Source organism: Cynocephalus volans, chromosome 15 (assembly GCF_027409185.1).
Source record: "Cynocephalus volans isolate mCynVol1 chromosome 15, mCynVol1.pri, whole genome shotgun sequence".
NCBI lineage: Eukaryota > Metazoa > Chordata > Mammalia > Dermoptera > Cynocephalidae > Cynocephalus > Cynocephalus volans.
The window spans coordinates 63,226,975-63,243,298 of record NC_084474.1 but is presented as its reverse complement, the minus strand read 5'-3'; the positions used below and the strand labels follow the sequence as shown (position 1 = coordinate 63,243,298).

General features: G+C 34.4%; 1 protein-coding gene across 1 annotated transcript in view; it reads right to left on the bottom strand.

Moving 5' to 3' along the window:
- PKHD1L1 (PKHD1 like 1) overlaps nucleotides 1-16,324 on the bottom strand; it is a 157,128-nt gene that overhangs the window by 107,193 nt on the left and 33,611 nt on the right. Inside the window, exons 14-22 of the mRNA XM_063079268.1 lie at nucleotides 16,040-16,131; nucleotides 12,781-12,940; nucleotides 12,328-12,463; nucleotides 11,455-11,598; nucleotides 9,587-9,744; nucleotides 8,207-8,320; nucleotides 6,535-6,684; nucleotides 5,414-5,538; nucleotides 676-839 (exon numbers count right to left, since the gene is read on the bottom strand). Coding sequence (XP_062935338.1) covers nucleotides 676-839; nucleotides 5,414-5,538; nucleotides 6,535-6,684; nucleotides 8,207-8,320; nucleotides 9,587-9,744; nucleotides 11,455-11,598; nucleotides 12,328-12,463; nucleotides 12,781-12,940; nucleotides 16,040-16,131 — 1,243 coding nt within the window. The remainder of the gene's footprint in view (nucleotides 1-675; nucleotides 840-5,413; nucleotides 5,539-6,534; nucleotides 6,685-8,206; nucleotides 8,321-9,586; nucleotides 9,745-11,454; nucleotides 11,599-12,327; nucleotides 12,464-12,780; nucleotides 12,941-16,039; nucleotides 16,132-16,324) is intronic.

Here is a 16,324-nt window from a genome sequence, read left to right as displayed (position 1 = left end):
GTTTTTTATCAGTTGGCTCATCACCTTGCAGGTGAAAACCATTCCAAAGGATTCCAACACTCCTCTCAAGAATGGAAAAAAACCCTTTTTAAGATGACTGTTTGGAGTTACGTTGATTTTTTAGAACATTGTGGAGCTTATTATTTTATTATCACATCTCATATATGTATGGGTTTATTAACATGACTAAAAAGACAGTGCTAAGACTATCAAAAATAAGGTTTTATTTATAGCATTATTAATTACCACTCTTAAGTCATGAAAAGTGTCAGGTCAACCTTACTAGACAGATATCAATGTCAATAGCTGTATTTTAGGAATAGATTTCCCTCTTTGTAGTTGGTTTTCTCAAAGATAAAGCAAAATGTTTTATAAAAGGCAAAATGAAAATATTGGCCACAGTGTATCCGTAAGCAAAACCAAGAACCATAAAGCTAATTCTTGCTACAATTAAAAAGTTTATGTTAATGATACATTTATCTTTAGAATAATCACCTTGCCCTATTTGTTAAAAAATAAAGTTAAATCATATTATTGAGATAAAAGAATGGCTCATTAGTATTTAGAGATTAATGCTTCTATCTGTATGACAGAATTTAAAATAATTTTTATGGTAAGATTTTACTATAAGATAGATTTAGAAGACTATAGTAGATATAAAATTTTACAACGTACCATCCAGTGTTGAGATTGTAGATGTCTGTCCAATGTATACTATATCCACATAGAAAGACTGTGCTTCTGATGCTTTCTGTAAACTAATCCTTTGAAGAGAAAAATTCGTCCCAGAATATTTGGCTTGTATGATATCCAGAAGATCTATGCAAGTGTAGGTCCAGCTGAAATATGGTTGAATAATTTTGTGTATAAATCACTTATAATGTTTAATGTAAACAAATGCACCATAAAAAGCATTAAAAATTTAAAGAATAAAAGCTTTTTTCTCTATAAGAAGACCATCAAGCATACTTTATTAGCACAGAAAAGAAGCCATAACAAGGCAAAGCAGGCAGAAACTTACATTGGCTGTAAAGGATCTAATGTTGCATACAAATATAGGTGTTCTTTTATCTGTAGCCTTGGCAAGAGCCATGGGAATGTAAAATAACATTCTATAACAACATGTAAGGAAACGAAGGAGCACACACCTTGGTGTAGAGCACATTAACAAAAACAAGACATAGGAACAGAGCCAACTATTTTAGCAAAAAACACCACAGATAGAACAGTAAATTCAGTCCAATGCTAAGAAGCAAATTGGAATTTGATATTACCTCCAGAAGATCTCACCGGAGTAGCACTGTCAATTATTCTAAGTGCCTAAATGGAGCTAAGTTATTTATAGACATAAATGGCTGCACGATACCTTTTAAATGTCAAACTTAGATTTAGATTTTCTATTAAATATTAACTACAATGGAATCCCATAAATTACAGTTAAGCATTTCAGCTATGAGAGTTTGGGCACCTCTAATTCTCATTTTTTTCATAGAAGTAGGAGAGTTTACTTTGCCTTGACAAGAGAACCTTACTCTTTGTGAAATTTTTATTTAAAAGGTCTTGTAATATTTAGTCAAAGAAAACCCATCAACTTCATCAAATGTAGCGCATCTTCAAATTACTGCACAGCAGATAAATTGCAAGGCAAGGTAAAAGGAGAGACCTAAGTAGTGATTGGTAAATGATGGATTGACTATTATGAAAGAACTAGGATCTGTAAAATACTCCAAAATCTTGTGGCAATGGAAGATGATATTTATATGGGTTGTGGGTGGGCATCAAGACTAAAATCGTGATTCCACTGCTCGATGTGGGAATGCAGCACCGTGGAGCAAACTGTACCTTCAGATATTCCTTCACGAGCTTCTGTTTCATAAAGACTCACCATGGGATTATCCATGATTTGAAGCAAATTGAGGGTGAAGCTGTGGTATATAATCACTCTGTTCGAGGACTTTCCATGCTCCTCACCAACTAACATGGGTAGGGCTGCCTCGACCCCTGGAATTGCTCCTGCCTACGTGACTGCCAGCAGAAGGGACTTACGGCCTCTTCTGAATCAACCATTACCCTGTGAATTGCAGAATTGCCCCCACTTGTTTTATTCATTCCAGAAGCTAACTTTGGTCCCATTTTACATATTGGATTAAACTGTGTAGTGGCCTTAAAGGCATGGATTTGTGCATCAGGGTGATCAACAACTTTTTCAATCTAATCGATCTCTTCTTCTTCTTCTTCTTCTTCTTCTTCTTCTTCTTCTTCTTCTTCTTCTTCTTCTTCTTCTTCTTCTTCTTCTTCTTCTTCTTCTTCTTCTTCTTCTTCTTCTTCTTCTTCTTCTTCTTCTTCTTCCCCCCCTTCCCCTTCCTCTTCCTCTTCTTCTTCTTCTTCTTCTCTCTCTCTCTCTCTCTCTCTCTCTCTCTCTCTCTCTCTCTCTCTCTCTCTCTCTCTCTCTCTCTCATTCTACTCCTGTGAAAACCTAAGATGAATCAAAAGCATTAAAAAATGCCAACAGTGCACACACAGAGGCCAAAGCTGTTTAATCAAATGACACTGGGAAGATAAATCTAAACTGTTAGGAAAAGGACATTTCTTAAGCATTTTGTTCAAAATGGTGTACTTTTTTTGTTAGGGAGATAATAGGCTTGATTGCTTATTTTAAGTTCCCATAAGAAAACATGACCCAGGAGTGTCCTGCACCTTTCTTAGAGAATAGCTTCCTACAATTTTGTGCAAACACTGTCCACAGCAGGACGCACAGAGCCCATGCAGTATTCGCTCTCTACGTTGAAGTCCACTTTAAATACTACCAAACAGCAGTGTCTGATGAACTTTCTGTCCTTGAGGAACAATACTTTTTCTTTCTTTACATCTTATGGAAGCACGTTAGATTTTATTCCTGGGGCAAGACATAAATCATCTTTTTAATCCTTATTTCAAGAATCTGAAGTAACTTGATATTATTTTCCTATTGTTCTGTCTTCTTGTCTCACCTCACAAGGAAAGTAATTTTGAGATGACCGGTCTTCTTTCTGTTCTTTGTTTCTGCTTTCTTTTGCTTCTTTCTGTCTACAAAACCAATTTCCTCTGCTTGGCTCATTGGAATAATCTTATTCTATTTTATGGAATAATCATGTGCCTGATTCTAGAGTGGCAATAAAGTCAATTGAGATCTTAAAAAAAAAAAAAATAGAAAGAAAAGAAAAGAATCCAAGGAATATCAGCGGTAGAATTTTTGTGCCTCCTCAAAAATTTTTTGAAAGGCTTCATGCCTCACTAAGGATTTTCTCTCTGACAAACGTCTGTTAGATATCTACATTTTAACTATGGCTTCCTTCCTCATGGTAAAAGATTCTGACACCTTTATTTAAAGTTTATTTATCTGCCAAGTGGTCTACTCTGATCAATGGATCAGAGCATCTGAAGAGCATTAGGTCCACGTGCTCAGGATATGACACCAGAGATGTATACCTCAAACATGATGTTTTCTTTTGAAAACTGGATATTATGACTTTTCCTTCTTTCTTTAACTTAAAGTCATTCTGCTTCCACAGGACAGAAGGCTATAAGCCGGAAAACCTTAAAAGGTTTCAGGTTAAAAATCTAGGCTGGGGTACAGATAGGGGTGTATCTCACCTGCGAACTAGCCTGATGCCTCCATCTGGCTCTGATGTGCTCTGACCCACCTGCCTATTCCCATCCCCTGTCACTGCTCCTGTCACTACCCCAGTGAATGCATCTTGCCTCCTCCTGATGGTGCCTGGGGACCTAGCTTTGCTGGAGAACCTCCACATCCCCTCCCTGGCTGTCTCCCACAGTTATTTTAAAGACATTTAACAAACAAAGTTCCCCTTCCAGTCCAATATATTTCAACGAATTTTAGAGTGCACATACTTCTAAAGATATGCATTGGAAGCTGGCCCCTGGATTTTGAAAATAGTGTCAAGATGATACAGAAAACAGGACACTTGAAGTTGCAGTGCTGGGCAGCAGCTCTTAGTCCAGAATCTTCACCCAGAAACTAACTCCTCCACCAAGACTGCCCTTTCATTTCATCTAATTATTCTACTCTCCCTTATCATCCTGACTTCTTAAAAAAATTCTTGTCTTCCTTTTGTTTTGTTTATGATTGGCATTTGATTCTGTTTCCAGCTTTGGGTCATTTTTCTCCCCTTCTGTGGGACTGTCAAGAGTAGGCACCGGTTCTGCCCCACACTGCTCCACACAGCAGTTCTGAGTTCTTGTAGCCCCATCTCTATGATGACAACAGAACAGTACTCTCCATGGATTATAAAGTGATGGAAACATAAGTGACATATATTAAAGTATGACATAACATGTATAGATCCATACTTATGTAGCTATGACAGAAAAAAAACTAGAGAAACATTTAAAAATCTTCTCAAAATACGAAAACGTAACCACGGTTATTTTAATGACAAACTTTATATGAAAAAGAAACTTCTAAAATTGTGGAGAAAAAATGTTCTGTATTTTATTGGGGTGATGGTTACATGACTGTATACATTTGTTAAGACTCATTGAACTGTTTACTTTAAAAGAGTGAATTTTACTTTATGTAAATTACACTTCAATAAACATGACAAAAATTTATGAGGTGTATTTTGTAAAACAGAAAAGTGTGTGTGTGTTTGTGTGTGTCTTCATTATTATTTTATTATAAATGAAATTTTTGCATGGACTGCAAATGAAAATGAAAAGTCAGAATTGACATAAATTTCAGAATATACAAAAATTAATAAAAACAAAACATAATTATACAAAGCTAAATTGTGCTTGAGGGTATGATAATTGTGGCCATTAAATAGCTTTCTCTAAGCTCATTAGTTTCTTCCTTTATATTTCTCTATTTGCGTTTCTATGTGTCTAACTTTTGGCAAAGCAAGTATCATTTCAAAATACCTTTTCTCTCTTTATTCTGACATATTCATTGAAATATTTATTTTCCCTGCTAACTCATAGCAAGTACTTTTTTCAGTCCTCAAAGTCTAATGACAATATTATGATAATCTGGTCTCTTCCTACCTTCCTTCAGTAACTAGAAACATTATTAAATTTCATGATAAGTAATTTAAATTCCAAAGTTACCACTGTTTTGTCTTCTAATGACTCAGTCACTAGAAGACAAAACAATGTGTGAGCATGAGTGACGATGACACTAGACCAATTTTTATTTTAATAATCTATAGATTTCTTTTTGACACACTATTTCTGTTAGGGAGCATATGTAGAGCCCTGGAAAGTAGCTGTTAGATCCATGGTGCACATGATTCCCCCCCCCCAAAAAAATAAAGCAAAAGATAAAACCAAAAAAACACAAGAAATGAGTTTGTATTATCATCATAGTTTATAAACTATAGTGTAACTGAGTTTTCAAATTGAGAGTGTAACTTACTTGTTTCCATAAGAAAAGTTATATGTAAATTGTACATAAGTATTTCTAGTAATCTTGCTGTTGTCTTGGTACTGAAATTTTAGACCAATGTAATTCGCCAGGAATCCTTTGTATGCTAAACATAACTACATAAAAAATATGAAAAAAAATCAGTAACATTATCTTTCCATTAAATTGATGTGTAACAATTCAAATCAGTTCAACTCAATTCAAAAAAATTTACTGCATATTTCCCACATAAATTGTACCAGAATTCAGAGAAAGAAATGATTAATTTCAGTCAGTTAGCTGCAGAATTGGAAAAGATTTTATAGACGAGGAAGTGGAGTTGAAATGACCTTACCATTAATTATCAATTTTTTATTGTTTTCTTAGATATGGTTTCCTTTAAAAGTGAAAACAATTCACGCCCTGTGGAGATGAGCTATGGTATTAACTCTAATTAAACTCTTTGGTACATTTAAAAGTCCATTGCACATAGAGAAGAGAGGTAAACATTCAGGCAGATCCACTGGGATGTGAATGCAGTCGAGCATTTAGAGACAGAGATTAATGTCCCCATAAAATAGTAATAATTAAAGATCAATTTTAATAGGCTACAACTTCTTAAGCATGCCAAATATATTAAGAACTGAGAATTTTAGAACATGTGTCACCATTTGAGAGTTTTAAAACAAGAGAAAGGCTAAATCTATGCTTGCGAGCCTTAAATACCCATACTAAAACTACCATCTCCTCTGCTCATGATTTTCTTTCACTTTTCCCTGACTGGATAACCTAGATCATTCTGTGATGGCTATTCATTTTTGTTTCCTCTTAATTAATGAAGAAAATGGAGAAGATTTTACATTTGTAACTGTTTTAGTACTTAAACTTGTGTGCAAATCATTTTTATATGATTATGAGATAAAGCAGAATAAATAATACATTGCACTCTATTGTTTTTTCTGTTTTTTTGAGAATCACCAGAAATCACAAGCACCGAGAATGTGAACCACAGTGCCTGTCCAACATGACATAATTTCACATGGCAAGAACTTTTCCTTGTCTTAAAATTTCACAAAATTTTATTACCAAGGTATTTTCCAGATTCAATTAGCATATCATTTTGTTGAGCTTACCTGATTATAAGGAAATAATAAAATGTCACCATATGGTAGTCTGTTTGGTTTAACATCTGCTGAGTCAAAAAGAACAGCTGGGTTTTTCAGGGAATAACGACCACAGTAAGCATCGGTTTCAGCTGTCCTCTGCCCTCTGTTGATGTGTTCCTACAGAAACAATAATACTTCAAATGAAAACATGAAACATGATTTATCGTCTTGTAGGTCTCCCAACATCTCCACCCAAGTCATTCAAGTTCCACTTGAACCCCCATTGTTTTCCAAACTACTTTAATTTGAGATGTTTTCTCTCTTTTCTGAAATTCGAAAGCCCTTATTTGGATCTGTAATCATGTAATCCCTTACAACTGTATTAGACTATTTCCCAAGTCCTACCTTTCTCCTTATATTATGAACTGCTTAAGGATATTTATTCATTTTTTCCATGAATGTTTATTCAGTGTTTATTGTGTGCCAGGTTTTTGTTTGTTTTTTGTTGAATCTTCAGGACTTGAGTGGTGAAGAACACTATCCCCTTGTGTAGATGCCATGAAGCTGGGAGAAAGGAGCCAATGATTCCAGTACTGAGGCTCAAGAGAGGCGCTGAACTCACATGAAAGCATCGAGAAAGAGGACTCAGAGGAAGTGACAAATGAGTGAAGTCTTTAAAGATGAATGGGAGTCGTTCAAATAAAAAAAAAAGATTTCAAAGCACTGTTCAAATGGGAAAAAAGGGCCAAGGGCTTCAGAGAGAGGGTAAAATATGTGCAAAAAAGGGCCAAAGGCTTCAGAGAGAGGTCAAAATATGTCTGAGAGAGGCTGGTGTTGGGAAATATAAATAGCTAAGGTTAGGAGGAGCATAGAAACACATGTTGGGGTGGTGACAGGAGATGAAGTAGAATGTCAATTGCTTGTGCAATCCACATGACTGTCAGTACCACATTCGGAATAGGAGAACCCAAATACATGCATATTTATTAAATTAGGTTGAAAAGATCACCCATTAAATGAAAGATTTTCTTTTTGTTCTCACTAATATATCTGTTCATGTGATATATTTTTGAGGGATCATATTTTTTCTAGGGTATTGATCTGAATTAAATAACTAGACTATTTCTTATTCTCATAGTACTCACTTGGAAATGGTAAATATCTGGCTTCCTCAAGTCTTCAAAATGAGAATTAGCAAGTGTATATTTAATTTTTTTTCTTTTGCTGTATATCAGAGAAAAATCTTTATATTTCATGAAGAAAGAAATAATGACTAGGCATTGTACTCATTGACCAGAGGGTGATTTTAAAAAGCAAGGGAAAGCAATTTACTCCATAATGCCCACTACAAATTATATTCTCTGAAGTCAGTGAGGAAATAGAATCTATTCTGCATCCAAGGAAAGAAAACAAACAAACAAAAAAGCCTGTAGATCTTACATTAGCCCATCTTGTCTGCTTCTTGTAGATGAAGAAAATTTATGTGTGGTGAAAATATAGTTTTCACAAATGAGTCATTTTATAATGTGAGAAGATGCTAAAACAGGCCTCACCAATAAATACATAGCAAAATTATTTTTGCAATTTGACTTTGAATGATAAAATAATTAATACTAGTTCAAGGAAGAAATCACAAAATTGCAAACATTCACATGAATTCTTATTTGGCCAGTTTCATAGTTAATTAAACATTCCATACCAGGTTAAAATCAGTTTCATAGTCTCTGAAGTATTTCACAACAAATCCTTCTTCAAAATCTGTAATCTGTGGTGGACACTGGGTACTAACCATTTCTTCCATTGCTACCTGAAACTAAATTGACAATATAAAGTTTAGTGAATTCTTTTTCACGAAGAGTTAGAAGATCAGAAATATTACTAATTAGTTCTAATAGAACATTTTTATAAGATAATTCCCATATTTAAGCCACAATAATTTTAACATATGATAACTTCAGTGTCCAGTGACTTTTTAAGAGTTTTATTTTAGAATAATAATAGCTACATGCAACTGGCTAATATTAGATTAGATGTTACATAAGGCAGACACATTTATTTAGTGGTTTTTTAAAAAGAGCAATGAAACAAACCTAAATTAATTAATATCAAATATAAAAATTAACTAATACCAAATAAATAATTTTCCCGACTAACTCAGGATTAAGTGGGTGAAAAACTATATACTCCAATGCATTCTTGCTTTTCAAAAGAAGAGAAGTATATACCATAAGCCTGTATTTATGATTTTTGAAAAACAATACATAATTTTGGGTTATAAAGGAATGGGTACACATTCATGAGTCTCCTATAATTGCCACATCTGTTTATCTGACAAAGCATAGAAATTGTTTAGAATTAAGGACTTGAGACAATATATGGTCTTTAATCATCACACAAATACTAACTTAAATTCATGGTACAGGTAGTTGTCAAAATTCAGTAACTCACAAACATTCTTTCTTTATAAACAGCTGCCCCACATGGAGATACATTAGATCTTGTTGACACAGATCTGAGAACTCCCCTTGCCCTCTCTCTGTCTTTGTCCTATTTCCTCCCTTCTCTGCTCACTCTGGGTTGTCTCCAACCCACTATGCCAAGTAGGAGAATGTATTACTACTCCTTAACGTGCTCTTTATAGAAGGTTGACACTCCAACAGTTTTCTGCTTCATAAAATAACAAGATATATAAAGTAACCAACACTTTATTGTTAAGCTTTTACTGTACTACATATCTCAAGGAATTTCTGCCTTTGACATGATGACAAATTAGATTTTAAATGTGAAACAATGCTAGGGTGGGTAGAAGGACACCAAGTCTCTCTGCAGAAGCAGAGCAAGGCTTTGAAAGCTTTAAGATGCCTTGCCTAGAAAAAGAAGTGGTTGCATTATATTGTCTTTGAGTCTCCTTTCAGACAAAACTGCCCATGATATGTAAATTGTGGTAAGTTGGTCAGGCGCTAAATTAGTTGGAGTGTTTTTTGGAAGTAATGTCTCTTTCCTATCTGTTTACAAATGGCCAGTGAATGCTGTGACAGGATGCAGGGAAACACGGGGTAGGAACAGTCCTAGAGCGTACTTCAGCTTCCGATGACCATGGAGTAAGAGGCTTAGAAACAATTCCATCCCAGTTCAGTGTGAATGTCTCCAAATTGGGTTTTCCTTTGGTTTGCTCTGTAATATCCAGTGTGACATTATTTCCACCAAATACTTCATAACCGAGCAGATCAAAATCTCCTGCAAAGAAGTACCAAACAGATTTTCCAAAAGTTAATTAACAAAATACCAATATATCTTCTAATAGACACTCAAATTTAACCGAAGTAGTTTTCTTTGAAGTTCCATTTTTACAAAAGAAGGATGAATGGGAAAGATGCAAATCCTTAAATTTGAGTAGTTGGAGTAGATTTATCCATGGTAGTAATAGCAAAACAGCAAAATGGTATCTACTTAAATTTCTGTTTCTCTGGCTTAAAAGGAAGTGTTATAAGAAAAATAGAAGGATGTATTGAGACCATGGGGTAAAGATCAATGGGTAGTAGGGTATTCCAAAAATTCTTTTAGTTTTGTGCCAGTAACATTATTGTAGTGCATAAGAGTTGGCTAGGGTGCTGCTATTTTCTTTAGACACGAATAGGGCACAAAGCTGAATTCCAGGAAATAGCTCCAGACCTGTGAAGCTTGTTCATACAATGTCACTTTGAGAGAAATAAGGCCTTGTCCTCAGATGTCTCTCTTCTCTGAAAGGATGCTTTACCAGTGAAATACTATTGACTTTCTCTGTTGGGCAAAGTCTTAAAATTTGCCCACTTAAGATTTTGGTACCATATTTCTTAAGGTCTCTGCTGAAGACTTAACATTTCTACCTGGTCTACAAATAGAGTAGTAAGAATAACCATATCTTCATTATATAGTATTTTGACAATCTAACTTTTGAGAAATTTTTAGAACTTCAATTCATGTTAAAAAAAATTCTTCATCCTCCACTCAACAATCAAATTAACAATTTCATAAAATGAGACATAAACAGTGAAGTAACATTTTACTTACAACAATTAGAAAATAATGATTGCCCAAAGAAAAGTAAATACACACACACACACACACACACATTTTTTCAGGGACCTACTTCATGAGCCAGATGTACCAAAATAGTCAAACTGGTTGTTTAACTTGACTTTAAGGTGAAATGTCTACATTAGTATTTCCAAAAGTGTCTGTGTAAAACATTAATAAGAGGTTAATAGCTATAACTTGGGGAGAAAAAGGGTGGAGAGATCAAATAAGTTTGTTTTAAATACAGGTGAATTGTTTTTTGACTGCAAGACTCCTCAGGGTTTTTGAAGCAGCCATGATATGAAGTGTTTCCCATGTGACTTTGACAACAGTACCCTTTCATCAGACAAGATTCGGCCAGACTAGTGTCTCCTACACAATACTGCTTTACTCAAAATTCATTTTCGTAATTAATATTTTTGCTAATTTTTACTAATTTATAAAGTGGGCTATTATATTGATAGTGCATTAGAAGCACATATAGTACATCCCTCATGCATTGGAGTGGAGTTGTACATTTCTTGAAATGCTATTAGTTATCATAGAAAAAAATTAATCATTCAATTTCTATTTCTCCTGACATTGATAAGTCTATGAATCCAATTTTTTCTTCTGTCATTTTATAAAAACTTTTGCCTTTCACAATGGAGTTGCAGGGCCAAGCCTGTGGCGCACTCGGGAGAGTGCAGCGCTGGGAGCGCGGCGACTCTCCCGCCGCGGGTTCGGATCCTATATGGGAATGGCCGGTGCACTCACTGGCTGAGTGCAGGTCACGAAAAAGACAAAAATAAATAAATAAATAAATAAATAAATAAATAATAAAAAAACAATGGAGTTGCACAAGATACAAATTTGTTTCCTAGAGAAGTGCAAAATGAAAGACACACTTACCTCTGGTTGATATAAAGATTATCGTGTAGATGTAGCTCTGGAGATTCTGTGTTCTTATTACTTGAACTGTATCTGGTTTTATAGACCAGAGGTCATTTAAGGCTGATTGCAGGACAAAGTCAGAAGCATCGGCAGGTAGTAAGACTTTTGGGTGAATTAAAGAAACAAAACAGAAGAGTTGAAATCTTTCTGAACTACTGCAGCCAACACTGATGTTTTATATTTATATTTTGAAAGCACCCATACTCTGTACCATATAAGTTATCATTTGCAAAAATTATGTTCTGAAAATAATGTTCTAAATTTCAATAAAATTGACTATTTAATTGTTTTGTGATCTCTTTAAGGACAGGGCTCATATTTTATCATTCTAATATTTCCATAGTAATAAGCATTGTATTTAGCAAATAGTAAGCACTCAATATTTACTAATTGAAACAATGAACAGAAATGGAAAAAAAAATATTTTCGGAATTTATTACAAAATGCAATGTCATTACTGTTTCATGGGTCTATCACTTAATTTGAGAAATCGAAAGACATATTTACTTCTCTGCAATGATGAGTTCAATTCCTCTTTTCTTAACCTACACCTGCGAGTCACCAATCTACAAAATCCTCATGTGCTTTTGGATTACATTTTTTATTATCTTTATAAAAGAAAATAATGGTATATGCCAGAAAGTTGTTTGTAATTTCGTAATTTTCTATTCCAATATGAAGACTTTTCTTCGTGATATGTGTTTCTGCTTCTTTGTCCAGCATACTTTTAAAACTATATTTTCCAGACAGTAGAATTTCACTAAAGCAAATATCTTATGTTACATCTATCCATGAAGAGAAATGATATTTCCCTTAGTATTTATAACTTACCAGTTTTCTCTGTGTTATAGATTAATCTATATTGGTAAAGTGAACATGAATTAGCATCCACACATGGACTGGTTACCGTGATCTTCTGAACTTCATTAATCGCATTAGTTGTTTCCCAGTTTTCCAGTGTTATAACCTATTTTCCAATTTAAAAAAATATATTTTTTAATATATGGAAAAAATGCATTTTAGAAGTATCGTAATTCAGCTATTCAATGCCTCTTTATGTATTGCTCCATTTTACTACAAATGATAAAATAATATTTTAAAACATTCAAAAATTAATCTTATGAAGTATCAGCCTGTTTGGTTTATAATACAGATACTCTAAGCCACAATTTAATAATTGTCCATGAATGCTTTCCTCCAAAACAGTATAGTACCTACTAATATTAATAATAGAACTCCTGATTTTAGACATTTACTTTCTATAAATCTATAATCATAGCAAACCTGTATTTCATGAATGACTGTCGACTGGGATTTAATAACTTGTTCCTCATTTACTGCATCTTCCGTTTGTTGTTCAGTATAGACACTCCTATACTGGTACAGTCCAACATCAACAAAAGCACTTAATCTATACTCTTGCAGCAAGATTTCAATATAGTATCTGGAAAAATAGAGTAATTAATGAATACAACATTTTCCCCAGAACACTTGTCATAAAATTTTCAATGAATAAAATATCAACATTATCTAAAAAGCCTACCTGTTAAATGATTTATATTGTAGTATCCCTGATTTTAAATATTAAAATACTAAAATTTCATAGTCATTTGCTAAAACAAAATGAATTATGTAAGATATCTGAATTAGTAGAGAGTTGTTTCCATTCATGACCAATTCATTTAGCTTCATCAATAAATATTTGTTTATTAAAATAAATATTTATTAAGAATATTTATTTAAATATTTATTTATCTATTCCCTATCCTCAAGGAGCTTAAAACAAAATAGCACTGTCAATTATAATAACTCTCTGGCATACAACACACAGGATATGCAGAGGTTAAGTACTTCAATATGTTCAAGTAAATGACAGGCAGGCTTAGAGATATCATATATTTTGTATCTGAATGGCTGTATGTGTCGGGACTGAAAGTTTCTAGTCTCATGTTCCTTAAATGTGGCTCCATTTGTAACTTGGGGAATAAAACATTGCCTCAGAAAACGTTTACTGACCAGATGGACTATGGACTTCCAACAAGCTGGATGTGATTCACATCTTATATTTGGAATTCTTAAGGCCCCTGCCCATCACCTAACTGTGTATCCAGGATAAGGCATTCACTGAACAGCTGTTACAGGTGAATGTAAAACAACTGCTTCCCCATCTAAGTCTCTAGCAATGTCACCAACGCTCCCATCTTTGAAAGGACCAGCCGGGAGTTCTTCTAAATTACCTCACGTCACTCAGCAGATATTCTTATATAGGGAAAATAAGTGTCCACAGTTCATGGAAGACTGAATGAGAAACATTTATCATCTCTCATGATGTATCATCTCTTATGTGTCTGGGTGATGAGACCCTGGATGTGATGATGCCCCTGATAGAACTGAAGCTGGGGGATTACATCAGGCTCTTGGCTGCCCTAAGAACCTGTTCACCATCTCTGCTGAATCGAGGTGGCCAACACTAATTAAGACACAGGACTCAAAGAAGAACCACTAAATTCTGCATTCTTACTTGCAGCTTAAAAGTACTAATTAGGCACTTTGTATGTGCTAGACACTAAACAAAGCACTCTGCATTCATTCTTATACGTAATCTTCACAGAAGTCTCATAAAATAGGTATTGTTATTCTCTTTCTTCATATGAATAACAGACACTAAAGAATTTTAATGATTTAAGGATTTTTAAAAAGTAATAACTGAAGTATAATTCAAAGCAGAAGAAGCTAACCAAAAAGACAAATACTTAGGGACAGAACTATACTCTCTAAGTAGAATAAATTGGCAATATGAGCCATCTTTGGAAAGGCTCTGGGAACCATTGTGCAATAAATGAGCTAGGGTAGCCTCGATTTCAGAATTCAGAGCCATCACTATAAGTGCACTGTGTAAGTGCCAAGCTGGTCTTGCAGGAGCACAAACACCAGGCAGCAGACGTATTAAGAGTTGCTTTCATTCAAGCTCTGTGCTTCCACCAAGCAGGTAGGCTGAACTCATTTTCCAAGACCAAGCCAGAGTCTGAAGGTGTACTAACACTTAATCACAGTAGGTATAAATCGGGCACCCCACTTACCCTGAACTAGCCCAGTAGTGATCTTGGTTAAAAAATAAAATGTTTAAGTATATTAAAAAGTGGTAGCAGAAGGAGAAGAAGAATGTAATGCTAAGACCTCAGTAAGAACATTAAGTGTGATTGCTCCCAGGTACCATTGATCCCAGCCTTCTCTATCCAATTCTGTCAGATCTTCATGGTGCTGCCTCTGAACATAATTTCATCAATATCTGGAAAGAGAATATAAAGAAAGAAAGAGAGAGAGAAAGAAAGAAAAAGAAAGGAAGGAAGGAAGGAAGAAAGGAAGGAAGGAAGGAAAGAAGGAAGGAAGGGGGCGGGGGGAGAGAGAGAGAGAGAACAAGAGAAAGAAACTCCCTCCATGAAGAGGTAAAGTCTATTTCTTTACCCCTTGAATTTAGGCTTGGCTATTGCTTTGGCCAATAGGATATTAGCAAGTGAGACACAAGCAAAGTATCACAAAGTACACGTGTATTAGGAATTGTCCTCTTTACTTCCAGGAACCGATCCATCAATGTGACAAGTCTGGGCTAGCCTCTCAGAAGATAAGAGACCATGTGGAATGGGGTGCTCCAGACAGCTAAGTCCCAACCATGACAGCTGAAGCTCCAGATATATGAGTGAGGCCATCCTAGACCATCAATCCCAATTAAACTGGCCAGGACCAAAAGAACTGCCCAGCCACCCACAAAATTGTGTGAAATAGTGGACCTTTGTTGTTTGAAGCTACCAAAGCCTGGAGTCATTTGTTATGCAGTAAAACCTAACAGATGTGAAATGGAAGATGATCTCAATGCACCTTTTGTCGTTCTCCATGTAACTTCATTCTCCATGTTCTCCATTTTGAATACATCATGTCTTTTATCTTTCTGTTTTCTAGGAATACTGAATGGCTTTTTGAATAGGATAATCTACTATTTGGATAATACCCTAATCTGCTCTCGGGACTGGACACTTCAGCACTAAATTATTTGCTCCTTAAGGACAGGGAGTATATCTTAATACCCTTGGTATTAAATTTACAGTACGTGGCCCATGGCCTAGAATAAATCAGTAAATAATAAATACATATTAACAGTGGCATTAATACATGTGATTTTTCTCTAGCAATATTCAAGAGCTCTGCTATAAGAATAGAGAAATTAAATAAATGGTTGACTTAAAAGACCTACTAAAGAACTAAAAGCAGGATTAAGTAAATTTCGCAAAATTATAATTGTTGCAACAATATTAATTTATATTTCAAATTTCCCCAGTTGGCTGAATGCTAGTATTTTTGAAAATATAGAAACAAAATTTAATAAATTTTGGGGAGTGGACAATTACAAATTAAGCCAATAAACTAATCAATTAAAATAAAAACAAATCAATTTCAATCAATTAAAAACAAAATGAAAACATTTATATATACAAACTTACAGCTTTTAAATACCACACAGAAATTTAAAGACAAGTAAAAACCTTACTCTTTTCCTTTCTGAAGATGAATGTCATCTGATCTTTGTGTTGGACTGGAAAAATAACTGTTGGCATTGGCAGAGTGATATGCGATCCTCACCTTATCCCAGAAGGATAGAGAGAGAGAGAGAGAGAGAGAGAGAAAGAAGATAATTTATTAATAAATATTTTCAACTTTTATTTATCATTTATTATTTATGTCAGTCTTAGAACTTTTATTAATAGAAAAATATAAAGTAGTTTATTATTTTTTCTTATTTTAATAAAAGTCTTATTTTAATTTTAAATAAACT